This window comes from Bos indicus x Bos taurus, chromosome 24, assembly GCF_003369695.1.
Source record: "Bos indicus x Bos taurus breed Angus x Brahman F1 hybrid chromosome 24, Bos_hybrid_MaternalHap_v2.0, whole genome shotgun sequence".
NCBI lineage: Eukaryota > Metazoa > Chordata > Mammalia > Artiodactyla > Bovidae > Bos > Bos indicus x Bos taurus.
In genome coordinates, this window is record NC_040099.1 from 48,429,991 (window position 1) to 48,447,184 (window position 17,194).

The 17,194-nt window shown below is 49.9% G+C and overlaps 1 protein-coding gene across 5 annotated transcripts in view; it reads left to right on the forward strand.

Annotated features, from left to right (window-relative positions):
* The window catches only part of CTIF (cap binding complex dependent translation initiation factor), a 324,670-nt gene that overhangs the window by 70,529 nt on the left and 236,947 nt on the right, over window positions 1-17,194 (forward strand). For all 5 annotated transcript variants that reach the window (XM_027526349.1, XM_027526350.1, XM_027526346.1 and 2 more), the window contains exon 2: window positions 6,716-6,917. In XM_027526349.1, the coding sequence (XP_027382150.1) occupies window positions 6,738-6,917 (180 nt within the window). In that variant the 5' untranslated portion in view covers window positions 6,716-6,737. The remainder of the gene's footprint in view (window positions 1-6,715; window positions 6,918-17,194) is intronic.

Here is a 17,194-nt window from a genome sequence, read left to right on the forward strand (position 1 = left end):
ACATTTACAGCTGCTAATGCCATTTGTCACAGGGCCGATGCGAAAGGATGCTGAGAAGGCTGGGATGGTTCCAGCTTTTCCTCTCTGGGCCCTGCCTTCTCCTGTAGAGGCGTCCTTGATGTAGCTCTGTGAGCCCCTGCGAAGGTTGAGAGGCAGGCAGGCCCCGAGGGTGGGGGGAGCGAGATTCCTGACCTCAGCCTGAGCCCGCGGTGTCAGCAGAAGTGCCTTTGCTGACGCTGGTTTCCCAAGGAACCACAGTGCCCCATGGCCTCAGCCCCTCTGTGCCCCTCCTGCAGCTGTGCCCACCCGGGCCCCGCCTCCTGCCTGCAGGCTCTGGGGCTGCCTGCCCTTTACAGCAAAGTGCGGCCTCAGCACTTTCCCCACGCCTGCTGCCTGCCTTTTTGTTCCTGGGCATCCATCACCTGGCAGGGGCTGGGGGGCACGGCGGCGCGAGGAGGGGAGCCCCAAAGACAAAAGGGCATGTTCCTGAGATCTGGCTGCAGCCCCACAGGCCATATCTTGGATGGCTGCAGCTACAAGAGGTGTTTCTTCTCCTCGTCCAACCTCTCCTCTTTTTCTTCTTCCTCTGGGCCCAGCCCCCTTTCCACTTTTCACTAATCATTAAAACGGAAGCTCTTCTTGCTGGCTCTCAGCTTACCCAGCAGCCTAGCTGTTTGGGGATTCCCCACTCTGATCCATGCCTCCCAGGTGGGTGTTAGTGGTGAAGAAGGGATTTCCCACCCTGATCCATGCTTCCCAGGTGGTGGTGGTGGTGAAGAACCCACCTGCCAGTGCAGGAGACACGGGTTCGATCCCTGGGTTGGGAAGATCCCCTGGAGGAGGGCATGGCAACCCACTCCAGTATTCTTGCCTGGAGAACCCCATGGACAGAAGAGCCTGGTGAGCTGCAGTCCACGGGGTCGCAAAGAATTGGACACAACTGGAGTGACTGAGCACATACCCTGTGAATGAGAAGCAGAGCCAGGAGGAGACCCCAGAGCACTAGCCGGAAGGGAGCAGAACAAGTCCTGGAGAGAAGTATCTCTTTATTTCCCTGGTCTCCACCAGCCTGGAGTTCACTCTGGGCCTCCTCACTGTTTTTACGTTAAAAGCAGAGAGGTCCTTCTAGGCTTTTACCCCAGAGAATTACAAACAGGAACTCAAACAGGTACTTGTACACCCATGTTCGTAGCAGCATTAATCACAATAGCCAAAGGTGAGAACAGCCTGAGTGTCCATTGATGAGTGAATGGATAAACAAAATGTGGTCCATACATAAGTCTGTTATTGTAACACAGTGTCTTATTCATCCACAAAAAGGTGTGAAATTCCGACACATTTTACAACATGAATGAGTCTTGAAAACATCAGAGGTGAAATAAGCCAGTCACAAAAGGACGGATGTTGTATGACACCACCTAAATGAGGTATGCAGAGGAGCCAAGTTCAGAGAGAAAGTAGAGCAGTTGCCAGGGGCTGTGTCAGGGGATGGAGGGCTGTTTAATGGGCACCAGGTTTCTGTTGGGATGATGACAATTTTCTGGAAATAGATAGTGATGGTGCTTACATAATACTGTGAATGTACTTCAGTTCAATTCAGTTGCTCAGTCGTGTCTGACTCTTTGCGACCCCATGGACTGCAGCATGCCAGGCATCCCTGTCCATCACCAACTCCTGCAGCTTGCTCAAACTCATGTCCATCGAGTCGGTGAGGCCATCCAACCATCTCATCCTCTGTCATCCCCTTCTCCTCCTGCCTTCAATCTTTCCCAGCATCAGGGTCTTGTCCAATGAGTCAGTTCTTCGAATCAGGTGGCCAAAGTGTTGGAGTTTCAGCTACAGCATCAGTCCTTCCAAAGAACACCCAGGACTGATCTCCTTTATGATGGACTGCTTGGATCTCCTTGCAGTCCAAGGGACTCTCGAGAGCCTTCTCCAACACCACAGTTCAAAAGCATCAATTCTTCGGCACTCAGCTTTCTTTATAGTCCAACTCTCACATCCGTACATGACCACTGGAAAAACCATAGCTTGATGCATGTACTTAATGCCACTGAATTGTATGCTTGAAAATGGCTTCAGTGGTATGTTTTGAATTATAGATACTTTACCTTTGTTGAAAGTGAGGGAGTGAGTGCCTAGCTAATGGCCTAGGAGATGGATGATGTAGGCCCAGTCTCCTCTCTTCCACCTCCCTCTTCTCTGGTAAAGAGAGAAAGCTCGGGGCTTTTCTTCTGAAGGAGGGACCTGCACCCTGGTTGGGGTTCATTGTAGAACAGACAAATGAGCCCAACCCAAGTGATGCCCTAGGAATGGGTCTCCCTGGGGGGAGAGACACGGGAGGAGGGGGTCGGCAAAGGGGCGTCACGGACTGGTCACTACTGGGCCTCTGGGCTCCGTGCCCTGGGTCACCCTGCGGGACCACGGAGAAGGTGCCTCAGCTGTTATCTGAGAGACCGAGAGGGAGGGTTTGTCCCCATCCAGGGCTGCCACGGTGGCTGTCAGCTCCTCCCGCTCCGAGGTGCAGGGGCCAGCGGGGCTCCTGCAGGGGCTGTTGGCATGTGTCCGAGGAGCCCTGGGCAGCCGAGGGGACGTGCAGTCAGGCTGCGCGGGAGACCCTGCCTGGGCCGCAGTGACTGGAGTAGGAGGGCGTCTCCAAGACCAGCGACCAGTGTGGGGGCTGCTCCTTTTCCCTCTGGGCACCAGGATTCTCCAGGGTGGGAATGTGTCTCAAGTCCCCCCTTTCGTCAGTGAGCCAGGAGGGGGTGATTTCTGCCCCCGGCCTCCCTCCCGGGATGATGGTGTGGCCCCGTGACAGGCCCATGGAAAGGCCCAGCAGGGCAGGGCTGAGCCTGCTGTGCAGGCCGGGCCGGGCACTCGGTCCTCCTGGAAACACTCCTGTCTAGTTCCTACGGAGCCCAGCCCTCTGCCCGCTCCTGAGACAGGAGCCAGAAGCCCGTGATAAGATCTGAAGTTCTTCGAGGAATCATGGGCGGGGCCTTAGACATTGGCCTTTTCTGCAGGCAGCTCCTTTTCAGCCTTCTCTGGGCACTGACCTTATCACCCCATCCTGCTGAGGCCGGCCGCCTGCCCAGGGCCGTGCGTGAGTGAGGCACGGGGCCCAGCCCTCTCGAGCCTGCAGACCAGTGGAGGTTAGGACACACACACACACACACACACAGCACTGAAGAATTCACTGGGCTTTGGAAGGACGGTGGTAAAAGGAGTGGGAGATTTCCTGAGGGCCTGAGCAGGCTGCCAGGAGGTGGGATGGTAAAGCCCAGGAAGCTCAGCTCCATGCCCTGTGATGACCTAGATGGATGGGATGGCGGGGGCGGGGCGGGGGGGCAGTGAGAGGAAGTCCAGAAGGGCGGGGATGTACGTATGCATGTACCTGAGCTGGGCTTCCCAGGTGGCACTAGTGGTAAAGGACCCGCACCCCCTGCCAGTGTAGGAGATGTAAGAGGTGCAGGTTTGATCCCTGGGTGAGGACTATCCCCAGGAAAAGGACATGGCAACCCACTCCAGTATTCTTGCCTGGAGAATCCCATGGACAGAGGAGCCTGGCGGGCTACACCAGTCCATGGGGTCGTGCAGAGTTGGACACAACTTAGCACGCACGCATACCTGATTCACTTTGTTGTACAGTAGAAACTCACGCAATGTTGTAAAGCAATTATATTCTAATAAAAAAAGAGGCAGTGAGGTGCAGGTCGACCGGAGCTCCGCTGCATGATCTTGGGCAAGTTACTTAACCTCTCTGAACCCTAGTTTTCTCTTTTTGTATCGATTGCATAGAGTTACACTGAGGGGTAAGTGGATGAAGGCCTTGGATGGAGTGCTGAGGAGGGTGCTGTTCCAGGCTACCTGTGCAGGTACATTAGCAGCTCCTGTTATTAATAGGGGTTGCCGTATTCATACCCCTAGACTGAGACTGGGTGAATCCTTTGCCCACTCACTGCTGTTAAAGCCAGGGATTGGGCTAGTTGGCACTGGCCTCTAAGGTTCTAGCCCCTCGTGAGTATAAGGACCCTGAGACTGGGCAGGTGGAAGGAAGGGGAAAGTGACTGGGTGAGGGACACAGTGTGAGCAAAAGCACAGAGGCAGAAAGAGGATCCCGTGTTAGTGGTTTATTGCCACAAACTTAAAGGCTTAGAATGATGCCTGTTTATCATCTCACAGGGCTGGAAGTCAGAAGCCCCTCTCGGTATAGCAGGAAGCTGAAATCAGGGTGTCGGTCAGGCTGAGTTCTGGTCTGGAGGCTCTGGGAGACAAAACCTGCCCCCAAACTCAGGGCTTGTTGAATTTACTTCTTGCTGTTGCAGGCCGGAAGCACTTTTCCTGATCAGTCATTGACCAGGAATGGCTCTCAGCCTCTCAAGGCTGCCCACGAACCTTGCACACATTCCTTCTCCTTCAGGCCAGCAACTCTGTCTCTCCCTCCAGCCCCAGATGTAAGGGGTTCATGTGATTGGGTCAGGCCCTCCTGAATACTCTGAGTCTTCAGGTCTGCTGACTTGGAGTTTAATTACATTTACAAAATCCTCTCCCAGGCGTTCCTAGGTTAATGTTTGATTGAGTAACTGGGAGAAGGTGTATGCTCAGGGCTCTCTTGAGTTCTGAAGCCTGCCACACTTGACTTACATTCAGGACAAAAAGCAGAGTGGCCAGGGGGCAGGAGGCAGCTGTCTGAGCGGTGGGGTTGGTGGTAGGAAGGACGTAAGACCACTCTGGGCCTTGGGTGGCAGGTGGAGGAAGTGGCCCTCGCACCACTAGGCACACTTATTTCAATCTGAGCAAAGTGCCTGCCTGCACACTCACCGCCACCCAGGCCCCCATCCCTGGGTTCCCCCAGTCTGAAGAGAGCACCCAAGCCTGAAACCATAGTCTCCTCCCTCTGGGGCAGGTGGACACACCCACGAGCCCCGAGGTTACTGAGCTCAGAAGCCCAGCACCTACCCTCTGTAGCTGGTCTGGGGTCCAAGGGAGGCTGGATCTCATGCAGCAGCCAAGAGCCAAAACCTGAATCCGGAAATCAGCTGGAGAACGTGTGTCCGCTTGCGTGACCATCCTTCCCGTGGTCCGCGCAGCCTCCAGGGAGCCTGTCGAGGGTTTGGGGGAGTCAGCATTCACGGTCTCGCAGCATTTCTGGAACCCCTCGGGCCGCTTCTTGTCCTGTTTTGGATCCATTACGATTGAAAACTCAACAAACTCTTAAGTGTTGGTGAATAACTGTGTCCTAAAAAAGCTCTCAGTAATCCAGGGTTTTGAAATTCAAGTGTTCTCTAAACATACTAGGAAGTTGTCTTTATTATCCACAACACGTTCAAGGCTCCGAAAGCCCTTTGTGGTCTCAGCCCGTGCATTTACTTGGGTCTTTGTTGAGCGACCTCACTCACTTCACTTTGTGTGTCTAAGGCTGGTGATTTGGTAGAGGACCCTTGTACTAGTTCTGATGGTGAAGCCGTGTGCAATCTCTGCTTTTTCTGCTCAGTCTGCTCCCCCTGGAAAGCACTGATTTCCAGACAGTGGAAGGGACGCCAGACCAGCTTTAAAGCCCCTTCCTGTCAGGAGTAGGGGTTGGGGGGTGTCCCTGCTAGGAAGGGACCTAGTGGTAAGAATGGTTCTAGCTTTCTCAACTTCCAGGTGAGCTGTGGGGAGCTTTGAGGACAAGAGTGGACAGTGGAGGTGTCCCTGCAGGCCTGGGCCCCTGCAGCTGCTAGGTTAACCAGTCCTCTTGGAGACGGACAGCTTTTTATTTTTTTTAAGCAATGCCTCAAGGCATATAGGATCTTAGTTCCTTGACCAGGGATGGAACTTATGTCCTATGCAGTGAAAGTGCAGAGTCCTAACCCCTGGACTGCCAGGGAATTCCTCCTAGGGACAGCAGTTTTATTGGTGGACTTTAATAGATATCCATAGAACACTGGTCAAACTTTATGTTAAGCTTCTCAGGGAGAGGGCCTGAGCTGTTACTGAGGGCGTCATGCTTCTATGGAGGGTGACCAGGCAGTGTCCAAGGCTGAACCATGCCCTCCCAGGCAACCTGCTGGGCCTTACACATTGTATCATTAAAAGCTAGTCATGTCCTTAGAGACTGAGTATAGCGTGTGTCCTACTGGACACACCATTAACAGGGCCGCAGAATCACGTTATCGCCTACCGTCTTCACCAAATTTAGGAATAGTCTGGTGTCCAAAAAGAAAACATGTCTTTGGAAGGAGGTATTCCTTGGAGGCGCAGGCCCTTTAAACCGTCTGTGTCTGGGGACCCCCTGTATTTCTCAATGCTGGAGTCAGGGACATAGACACCTGCAGTCGGTCTTATTCTGCTTTATGATAGATTTTGTTAACTCCATGTTGGGAAATGGGGCTGGAGTGGTAGGCTGGGTCCAATTTTCCACTTTCTCCTGAGTGGTAAGGTCTAGGTATGAAATGACACCCAGCATGGCGCCAGTTACAATGCTGGACAATTAGGCACAATACTGGCCCTTCTCTGGGCCTGAGTCTCCTTCCCGACCCCCCAGGAGGAATGACAGCTTCCTCTTCACTCGATAAAGGCCAGACGGCACCCCACTGACTGCTCGAGAGCTTGGGAGAGGGCAGGATGGATGAGGGAGTGCCTCCGGGAGGGGGAGGGCTTCTCAGGTGGGGTCCCCATCTCTGCCTCCAGCAGCGTCATCTCACCGAGCCCATCTGTCCTCTGCCTCCCGCAGCCCAGGCCCCTGAGTGGGAGGGATGGAGAACTCTTCAGCAGCGTCCGCCTCCTCCGAGGCCGGGAGCAGCCGCTCCCAGGAGATCGAGGAGCTGGAGCGCTTCATTGACAGCTACGTGCTGGAGTACCAGGTGCAGGGGCTGCTGGCCGACAAGACGGAGGGTGACGGCGAGAGCGAGAAGACGCAGTCCCACGTCTCCCAGGTAACACCACCCAGGAGGGCATGGGGCTCGGCAAGCTCAGAGGGGTGCTAAGGGGCCCTGGCTCCAGGCAGCATCCCTGCCAAGTGCGGCCTAGATTGCCAAGGTGGGGATGGCCCCCTAACCAGAGTGTGGGATCCAGGCAGGAAGCCCCCGGCTGTGCACTCCTGGCCCCTCTGACCCCACTGGGGAGCTTGGGCCTGGCAGACTCACAATTCATGGAACCCTCGTTTATTGAGCACCTGCTGTGTGCAAGGCACTGCTCCCTGCTCCATGAGCCACAAGCTCATGTTCTAGCAGACATCTGATGATTGAAGCTCATCCAAAGGCACACCATCAAAAGTCTGTCACTTCTGAATGGGTCCTCTGATGTCGAATACAGGCAGTTGTTGGCAGCCAAAGATCGTGTCTCTCAGGCCTCACCCAGGGCTCTGTGTGCCAGACCTCGTGACGCACATGAAGCCTTCAGACCAGAATCTCAGGTCTGAAGCTCTGGAGCTTCCCTGCTGCTGGCCAGTCTGTGGCAGCCCTGGTGGAAGGTGAACTCTGCTGAAAGACTGTGGGTTGAGATTTGGAAGTTTCCACTTCTCCAGAGTAGAATGTGAACCATTAACGGAAGCGACCATGTCAAGTGTGTCTTTGCTGAGCATGATAAATCCTCAGTAGATCATTGTTCAAAAGTTGGTTCCATATTGCTTCTAGCTGCCTGTGTGACCTCAGGCAAGCAGACCCCTCAACTTCTCTGAGGCTTGGCTTTCTTATCTGGTGAATGAGGATGATCCTGCCATCTCAGGAATGTTGGAAGTTCAGAGGTGATCAGATCAGATCAGATCAGATCAGTCGCTCAGTCGTGTCCGACTCTTTGCGACCTCATGAATCGCAACACGCCAGGCCTCCCTATCCATCACCAACTCCCGGAGTTCACTCAGACTCACGTCTATTGAGTCAGTGATGCCATCCAGCCATCTCATCCTCTGTCGTCCCCTTCTCCTCCTGCCCCCAATCCCTCCCAGCATCAGAGTCTTTTCCAATGAGTCAACTCTTCACATGAGGTGGCCAAAGTACTGGAGTTTCAGCTTTAGCATCATTCCTTCCAAAGAAATCCCAGGGCTGATCTCCTTCAGAATGGACTGGTTGGATCTCCTTGCAGTCCAAGGGACTCTCAAGAGGCTTCTCCAACACCACAGTTCAGAAGCATCAATTCTTTGGCGCTCAGCTTTCTTCACAGTCCAACTCTCACATCCATACATGACCACAGGAAAAACCATAGCCTTGACTAGACGGACCTTTGTTGGCAAAGTAATGTCTCTGCTTTTGAATATGCTATCTAGGTTGGTCATCACTTTCCTTCCAAGGAGTAAGCATATTTTAATTTCATGGCTGCTGTCACCATCTGCAGTGATTTTGGAGCCCAGAAAAATAAAGTCTGACACTGTTTGCACTGTTTCCCAATCTAGTTCCCATGAAGTGGTGGGACCGGATGCCATGATCTTAGTTTTCTGAATGTTGAGCTTTAAGCCAACTTTTTCACTCTCCTCTTTCACTTTCATCAAGAGGCTTTTTAGTTTCTCTTCACTTTCTGCCGTAAGGGTGGTGTCATCTGCATATCTGAGGTTATTGATATTTCTCCTGGCAATCTTGATTCCAGCTTGTGTTTCTTCCAGTCCAGCGTTTCTCATGATGTACTCTGCATATAAGTTAAGTAAACAGGGTGACAATATACAGCCTTGATGTACTCCTTTTCCTATTTGGAACCAGTCTGTTGTTCCATGTCCAGTTCTAACTGTTGCTTCCTGACCTGCATACAAATTTCTCAAGAGGCAGGTCAGGTGGTCTGGTATTCCCATCTCTTTCAGAATTTTCCACAGTTTATTGTGATCCACACAGTCAAAGGCTTTGGCATAGTCAATAAAGCAGAAATAGATGTTTTTCTGGAACTCTCTTGCTTTTTCTATGATCCAGCAGATGTTGGCAATTTGATCTCTGGTTCCTCTGCCTTTTATAAAACCAGCTTGAACATCAGGAAGTTCACGGTTCACATATTGCTGAAGCCTGGCTTGGAGAATTTTAAGCATTACTTTACTAGCGTGTGAGATGAGTGCAGTTGTGAGGTAGTTTGAGCATTCTTTGGCATTGCCTTTCTTTGGGATTGGAATGAAAACTGACCTTTTCCAGTCCTGTGGCCACTGCTGAGTTTTCTAAATTTGCTGGCATATTGAGTGCAGCATTTTCACAGCATCATCTTTCAGGATTTGGAATAGCTCCACTGGAATTCCATCACCTCCACTAGCTTTGTTCGTAGTGATGCTTTCTAAGGCCCACTTGACTTCACATTCCAGGATGTCTGGCTCTAGATGAGTGATCACACCATCGTGATTATCTGGGTCGTGAAGATCTTTTTTGTACAGTTCTTCTGTGTATTCTTGCCACCTCTTCTTAATATCTTCTGCTTCTGTTAGGTCCATACCATTTCTGTCCTTTATCGAGCTCATCTTTGCATGAAATGTTCCTTTGGTATCTCTGATTTTCTTGAAGAGATTCCTAGTCTTTCCCATTCTGTTGTTTTCCTCTATTTCTGTGCATTGATCGCTGAAGAAGGCTTTCTTATCTCTTCTTGCTATTCTTTGGAACTCTGCATTCAGATGTTTATATCTTTCCTTTTCTCCTTTGCTTTTCACTTCTCTTCTTTTCACAGCTATTTGTAAGTCCTCCCCAGACAGCCATTTTGCTTTTTTGCATTTCTTTTCTATGGGAATGGTCTTGATCCCTGTCTCCTGTACAATGTCACGAACCTCATTCCATAGTTCATCAGGCACTCTATCAGATCTAGGCCCTTAAATCTATTTCTCACTTCCACTGTATAATCATAAGGGATTTGATTTAGGTCATACCTGAATGGTCTAGCGGTTTTCCCTACTTTCTTCAATTTAAGTCTGAATTTGGCAATAAGGAGTTCATGGTCTGAGCCACAGTCAGCTCCTGGTCTTGTTTTTGCTGACTGTATAGAGCTTCTCCATCTTTGGCTGCAAAGAATATAATCAGTCTGATTTTGGTGTTGACCATCTGGTGATGTCCATGTGTAGAGTCTTCTCTTGTGTTGTTGGAAGAGGGTGTTTGTTATGACCAGAGCATTTTCTTGGCAAAACTCTATCAGTCTTTGCCCTGCTTCATTCTGTATTCCAAGGCCAAATTTGCCTGTTACTCTAGGTGTTTCTTGACTTCCTACTTTTGCATTCCAGTCCCCTATAATGAAAAGAACATCTTTTTCGGGTGTTAGTTCTAAAAGGTCTTGTAGGTCTTCATAGAACCGTTCAACTTCAGCTTCTTCAGCATTACTGGTTGGGGCATAGACTTGGATTACTGTGATATTGAATGGTTTGCCTTGGAAACGAAGAGAGATCATTCTGTCGTTTTTGAGATTGCATCCAAGTACTGCATTTCAGACTCTTTTGTTGACCATGATGGCCACTCCATTTCTTCTGAGGGATTCCTGCCCGCAGTAGTAGATATAATGGTCATCTGAGTTAAATTCACCCACTCCAGTCCATTTCAGTTCACTGATTCTTAGAATGTCAACATTCACTCTTGCCATCCCTTGTTTGACCACTTTCAATTTGCCTTGATTCATGGACCTGACATTCCAGGTTCCTATGCAATATTGCTCTTTACAGCATCGGACCTTACTTCTATCACCAGTCACGTCCACAGCTGAGTATTGTTTTTGCTTTGGCTCCATCCCTTCATTCTTTCTGGAGTTATTTCTCTACTGATCTCCAGTAGCATATTGGGCACCTACTGACCTGGGGAGTTTCTTTTTCAGTATCCTATCATTTTGCCTTTTCATACTGTTCATGGGGTTCTCAAGGCAAGGATACTGAAGTGGTTTGCCATTTCCTTCTCCAGTGGACCACATTCTGTCATATCTCTCCACCATGACCCGCCCGCCTTGGGTTGCCCCACGGGCATGGCTTAGTTTCATTGAGTTAGACAGGCTGTGGTCCTAGTGTGATTAGATTGACTAGTTTTCTGTGAGTATGGTTTCAGTGTGTTTGCCCTCTGATGCCCTCTTGCAACACCTACCGTCTTACTTGGGTTTCTCTTACCTTGGGCGTGGGGTATCTCTTTGCGGCTGCTCCAGCGAAGTGCAGCCATTGTTCCTTACCTTGGACGAGGGGTATCTCCTCACCACTGCCCTTCCTGACCTTCAACGTGGGATGGCTCCTCTAGGCCCTCCTGCGCCCGCAAGGCTCTTAGGTCTCCTGCACCAGCAGGCAGGTTCTTCACCTCTGAGCCACCTGGACCTGCTCAGAGGTAATAAGAGGCTCAAAAACTCTGGAGGAGCAGGGTGTTGTCTGTATCTGGCGGTTCAGGAGGGTCTCTTCTGCTCAGGGTCTGAGGCCCCGCGTTGATCTCTTGTACTTGTCCACCCTCAAGCCCAGGGCTCCCTCCCAAGTAGTGAGGAGCCACATGTGGCCCCTGGTTTGGAGGAAAGCCAAGTGCAGCTGTCTGACTCACCATCTGGGTGGGCAGCAGATCCAGACCCTCCAGCTTTTAGACGGCCAGGATGAACTTGTGGCTTTCCTGGCACTCAGGACCAGGAGTGGCCCTGGGAAATTCTGAAACCAAAACAGTGCAGCTCAGATTGGGACTTGAACCCACACTCTTAGTTGAGATCACACACTTGTCAAGACTTCATGAAGCTCGGGTTCTTGATGTCTCAGAAAGAATCCAGTGAGAGACAAAATGATAGGTAAGAAGTGAATTTATTTAGAGTGAAACATACTCCACAGAGTGTGGGCCATCTTGGAGGACCATAGGCTCTGAAGTATGGCTTGGTTAGTTTTTATGGGCTGGGTAATTTCACAGGCTAATGAGTGGGAGGATTCTAACTCTTTCGGGTGGGAGGAAGGGCAAGGATTTCCAGGCATTGGGCCATTGCCCACTATTTAGCCTTTTAGGGTTAGCTCTGAACTGTTATGGTGCTGATTTATTGAGCTAATATATTACAATGAAGATATAATGAGGCTCAAGTTGAATCTGGAAGTTGAATCTTTCACCATCTTGGATCTAGGTAGTTCTAATCGGTTTTTGTCATGTCCTGTGACTATATGGCTTCCCTGGTATGTGGACTCTGGGGCTTCCCTGATAGTTCAGTTGGTAAAGAACCCACCTGCAAGGCAGGAGACACCAGTTCGATTCCTGGGTTGAGAAGATCCCCTGGAGAAGGGATAGGCTACACACTCCAGTATTCTTGGGCTTCCCTGGTGGCTCAGCTGGTTAAGAATCCGCCTGCAATGTGGGAGAGACCTGGGTTGGATCCCTGGGTTGGAAAGAACCCCTGGTGAAGGGAAAGGCTACCCACTCCAGTATTCTGGCCTGGAGAATTCCATGGACTGTACAGTCCATGGAGTTGCAAAGAGTCGGACACGACTGAGCGACTTTCACTTTCATGACTTATGTTGTTCTTCTCGAGGTTGTGCTCTGTCCCCTTCCTTCCTGTTTCAAAGCCATGGTGCTGCCTGCCTTATCCCCATTGGAGGGTAGGGAAAGGAAGATCAGCCCTGAGAGAGAAATGGAAATATATGTGATGCTTTCCTGGTGTCCTTGAAGTTCTAAGATCACAGGAAGTAGCGAGCCTGTAATCTGTTCAGTATTCAAGCTGCAAGTGTGTAGTGAACACCTGCTCTGCACCTGGCGCTGTCCTAGGACCATGTACCCGGGAGTGAGCAAAAGAGAGGAGGAGCTCACCCCTTGTGGCCCTTATTCCGGTGGTGGATGGCAACTGCTCTGGGGGAAAATAAATCGAGAAAATGGAGTGTGAGGAGTGATGAGGGTCAGGAGGTGTTTGCAGTTGTAAATGGGATGTCAGGAAGATGTCATCAAAGGCGGTGGAGGCATAAGCCTGGATGGGAGTGGTCAAGGGCAGAGGGGCTGGTTGCTGGAGCAAAGGCCTTGAGTAGATGAGAGGGCTTGGCCTTGGCTCCAGCCCCACGGAGAGGCACGGGGCTGGTCTGGCACGTGCTGCCTGTCTCCCCCACGGTGTAGGGGACTCCGGTGGCCTCCAGCAGAGCATCCCCTGAAGTTTCCTCCATGTGAAATGGGCTCTTCCAAGAGAGGGGTCTCAGGAAGCTGTGAAGCTTCACCCCAGGGGAGCACTTTGCGAGTGGTAGAATCTCCGTTCCCATCAGGGAGAATTGAGAAGGAGGGGCCTTCCCAGTGCCTCTGCCCTCTCTGTAGGACCAGCTGAGCTCTCAGGACACAGAGCCTCAATCTGGGCCCTGCAATCCCGGCTCCTGCTCCTGGGATAGGTTGGGCCTAGCCATGCCCGGATATCCACATCTGGAGCAGCTGTTAAACAGATGCTAGCTGTGAGGCAGAGTGTGGAAAACACTTGCGCCATCTAGATGCATTCCTTAAGCCGCCTGCATTCCCTGAGGTTCCCTGGAAGAATGCAAGCACCTGGCAGGATCCTGGGGTCCGCCTGTGCGCTGCTGACCAAGGGGCGTACATTCCAGTCCTGCTCCCACCAACTACTCCCCCACAACCCTAAACAGCTGGAGTCCAGACTCCAGGGGAGGGGGCAGCTGTGGCGACTCTAAGCAAGGCCAGGGCTAGAAGTGTCGGCATAACTACTTCTTCGGAAAAAACACGATCTCTTTATTGACACCACTTAATGGGAAATCTTTCTGCTAAAGCACTTTTGCTTGTTTTTGCTTAACCTGATGACTGTTTTAAAGGGAAGCCAAAGACAAAAACAAAAAAACCTCAGAGAATGTCCCAGGCTGCCTGTCTGCAGTGGTGTTTTGATGTTTCTGGGAGAGAAAATTGTTAAGAATCTTGGAAACCTAGAGAAGACTTGAGGGAGTGGAGAAGAATGTTGCTTTTCAGTGGGTGAGGTCGTTTTTTAGGATCTGAGAGATGACAGTTGACTCTCGGGAAGAAAATACCTCGAGATGCTTGTAGAGGGTGTTCCCCCTGCCCCTGCCCCACCCACAACTAGGAAGGAAAATGAATGGATGGATGGATGGATGGGAGGGAGAGAAGAAGAGAGAGAGGTTCCTTTTTATCCTAGATGAGTAACCCAGAGAATGTATGTTCTGTTTCCCAACATGTTTGGGATATCAATTTAAAATTACCCCACACATTTTAAGAGTGCCTCCCTTCCAGTGGATTCCAAGTCCGCAAAGGCACATCCTGAAAGTTGTCCTTACTCTGTCCTTGGGAGGAGGGAGGTGATGGCTCTGTTCTGCAGAAGAGAAAATCTGAGATGCAGAGGTGGGACATAGCCAAACCCCACTGCACGGTGGTGGCTGAGCTGGGTCCTGGGATCCACCCCTTCCCCACCTACTTTTGGTTCCCTGCTGGGTACAGGCTGTGACTAGCAGGCTGCTGGGAGGTAGTATACTTTTTTCCCTGTGGAATGAGAATTGGGATTCCAAGTCTCATTGACCAGTAACCTTTTGAGGAAGAGATTGGAATGTTGTAAGTAGGGAAGTTTGGCACCTCTGGTATTACTCGATGGTTTTATGGACCATCAGCAAGCTTTAAAGCAGTATTCACAGCTCTGGCTGTTCATTGGAATTGCTTGGGAGCTTGGGCAGGTCCCACCCCAGAGTTGAGTGGAATGGGGACGGGTCTGGGCACTGACGTTCTTGTCAGCTCCCATGTGACTCTGACGTCCTTTTCAGGGTGATGACTACAGCCACAGGTGGACTCGTCTGTCTCCCTTCCCCACCCCTCCATGGTGAAGGGCCTGGAGGTCTACTCTCTCGGAAGGATAGAATGTAGGGACGTTGTAAAGAATAGATATGTCTAATGAAAGCATGTTTCCCCAGAATTCTTGGTAACAAGTCACATGAAGAGCCAGTGAGGGTGAAGATAACTTCCTGTAGTTCTCTGGGATGCTGTGAGGCCCTTGGAAGCCATGCGTTGGGAAGAGACCTTACAGAGAGGGATAATAAGAGGATTCAGATGAGTGTGAAGTTGCTTTCTCACAGCATTTCCCTTCCCTCTTTCTCGTCACATTTTTCCTCGCATTCTGCTTTCCCTCTGCACTGTTCCCTCATCCCTCTTCTATCCCATTCCCTCATTTCCTCCTGCCCTTGGAGTCCTTATTCCCTGCCATGGTTGCTCAAAGGAGGACGCGCTCAATGGTGGACCTCCCATGAAAGGCTTAACAGAAGTCAATTTAAGGGGAACTGTGGGGTGGTTGAATATGGGGAGTCATTTTATCTTTCTCCTTATTTAAAAATATAATTTATTTTTAATTACATAATTACTATATGCATATATTCTCATGATACTTAGGAATTCAAAGGCTAATTAGCTACTGCCTTATTCCACTGTCTTACCTCTACCTCCATCAGAATGATGAGTTAACTTCTTCACCTTTTTAATGACTTACAGAAATATATTATTTCCAAATCTTATATCATAGCTGGGGAAATGTTGTTTGAGAACTCACCTTTTTCACCTAGCTGTTTGCCCTAGTGATTCCTCCAGGCTTGTACATCTGCTGTGTTCTGTTTAATGGCTGCAAAGAAACCCACAGTACGGATGTCCCATAGTTTAACAACTCACCTATTGCTGGACATTCAGATCACTTTCAGAATTTCCCCTGGAGATACAGGATACATCAGCGAACACTCCTGAACGTGTCTCCTCCTGCACATGTACAAGTGTTTCTTTAGGTGGATGCTGAGAAATAGAATCAGATTTAATAGCTGTTGCCAAAGTGCTCTCCAGAAGGCCTGTTGTATCATTCACAGGACTACCAGGGGATTGAGACGAATGGTCTCTTGTCACTTTAGTTTGCATTTCCTTGATTTTTAGTGAGGCTGAGCCCTTTTAAACCTGATTACCAGTTGTTTTTAAAAACAAGTTAAATTTTTATTTTACTTTTAAAGCAATAGTAGAAAAACAGAGACAATCAGAAAACAGAAAGAAGCCCACCATAGTTTTATGATAAAAACTAGTATAGATTTTGTGCATTATTTTTTTCTTAATATACCTCTGAAGAGTTGAGCTTCTAGCATACATGTAGCTTTTAGCTTGTTTACTTATTTAGGTTGGTCTCCTGTACATTGTTTGGTGGTTTGGGCATAAAGTACAGTTGCTGAAACCGGCCAGTTACCATTGGCTAAATAATGAAATATAATTAGAGCTAAGAATGATTAATTCAGGCCCTGTTCTAGGCTCTAGGGATAAAGTCATGAATAGAACTTACCTTCAGAGGGAGAAAGGCAGGTGATAGACAAAGAAGGAAACAGGATGTTAGAAGGTGATGTATACGTGAAAGAGGCAAGAGGGGCCCGGGGTGCTGGGCTGTCTAGAATGCTTGCTTAGACCTTTGAGTAAAGATTTGAAGAGGGTGAGAGTGAGACCACTAAGGAACCAGCCTTCCAGGCAGAGGGGATGTCAGGAACACAGCTCTGGTGTGGGAGTGTACCCCACTTTGAGGAGTAGCTTTGGGGCCAGTCTGGTGGGGGCAAAGAGCCACACCTGTGGGGCCTGGTCAGTGAGATGCTGGAGGGTTTTGAGCAGAGGAGAGAGGTGCTATTGGTTAGATCAAGCCACTCTGGGTGCTTTGTGGACAATCAGCAACATCAAGGGGCAGGGTGGAAAGGAAGCAAGGGACCAGGAAGTCCTTGGTTGGCCAAGGTCAGAGGTTGATGGCAGCTTGGAGCCGTGTGGGACCGTGGAGGTGGTGAGAAATGGTCAGTTTCTCATACTTTAAGGCACAGACAACATGACTGGCCTTGACAATAGCCTGAGCCTGTGGAAGGACAGACTTTCCAGAAATGAGGTGGAAGACCCTGGAAGATCAGTGTTGGGGAGGTCAAGAGTTCAGTTTTCAGATGTGAGAGGTTTAAAATAGTACTGGATTCTGCTGTACAACAATGGCAGAAACCAACATAGCATCGTAAAACAATTTTCCTCCAATAAAAAAATAAATAAGAGAAAAGGATAGTACTGGATGTTTTGGTAGAGATGTCAGTTAAACAGTTGGATATACAGAGTGGCGTTCTGAGAAAGAGAATGACCTGGAGATTTACATTTGTAAATAGTGACATAGGGGTGGCATTTTAAACCCAAAGAGTGAGGGAGCTTAGACAAAAGGGTCAAAGACTGAGCTCCAAGAAGTTGGGACCCTGAGGAGGAACTACCAAAGGACAGGGAGGGGTGTCCATGTCAATTCATTTACTTTACATAACAATGCTGTGAAGTTCAGTCCAGTTCAGTCACTCAGTCCTATCGGACTCTCTGTGACCCCACGGACT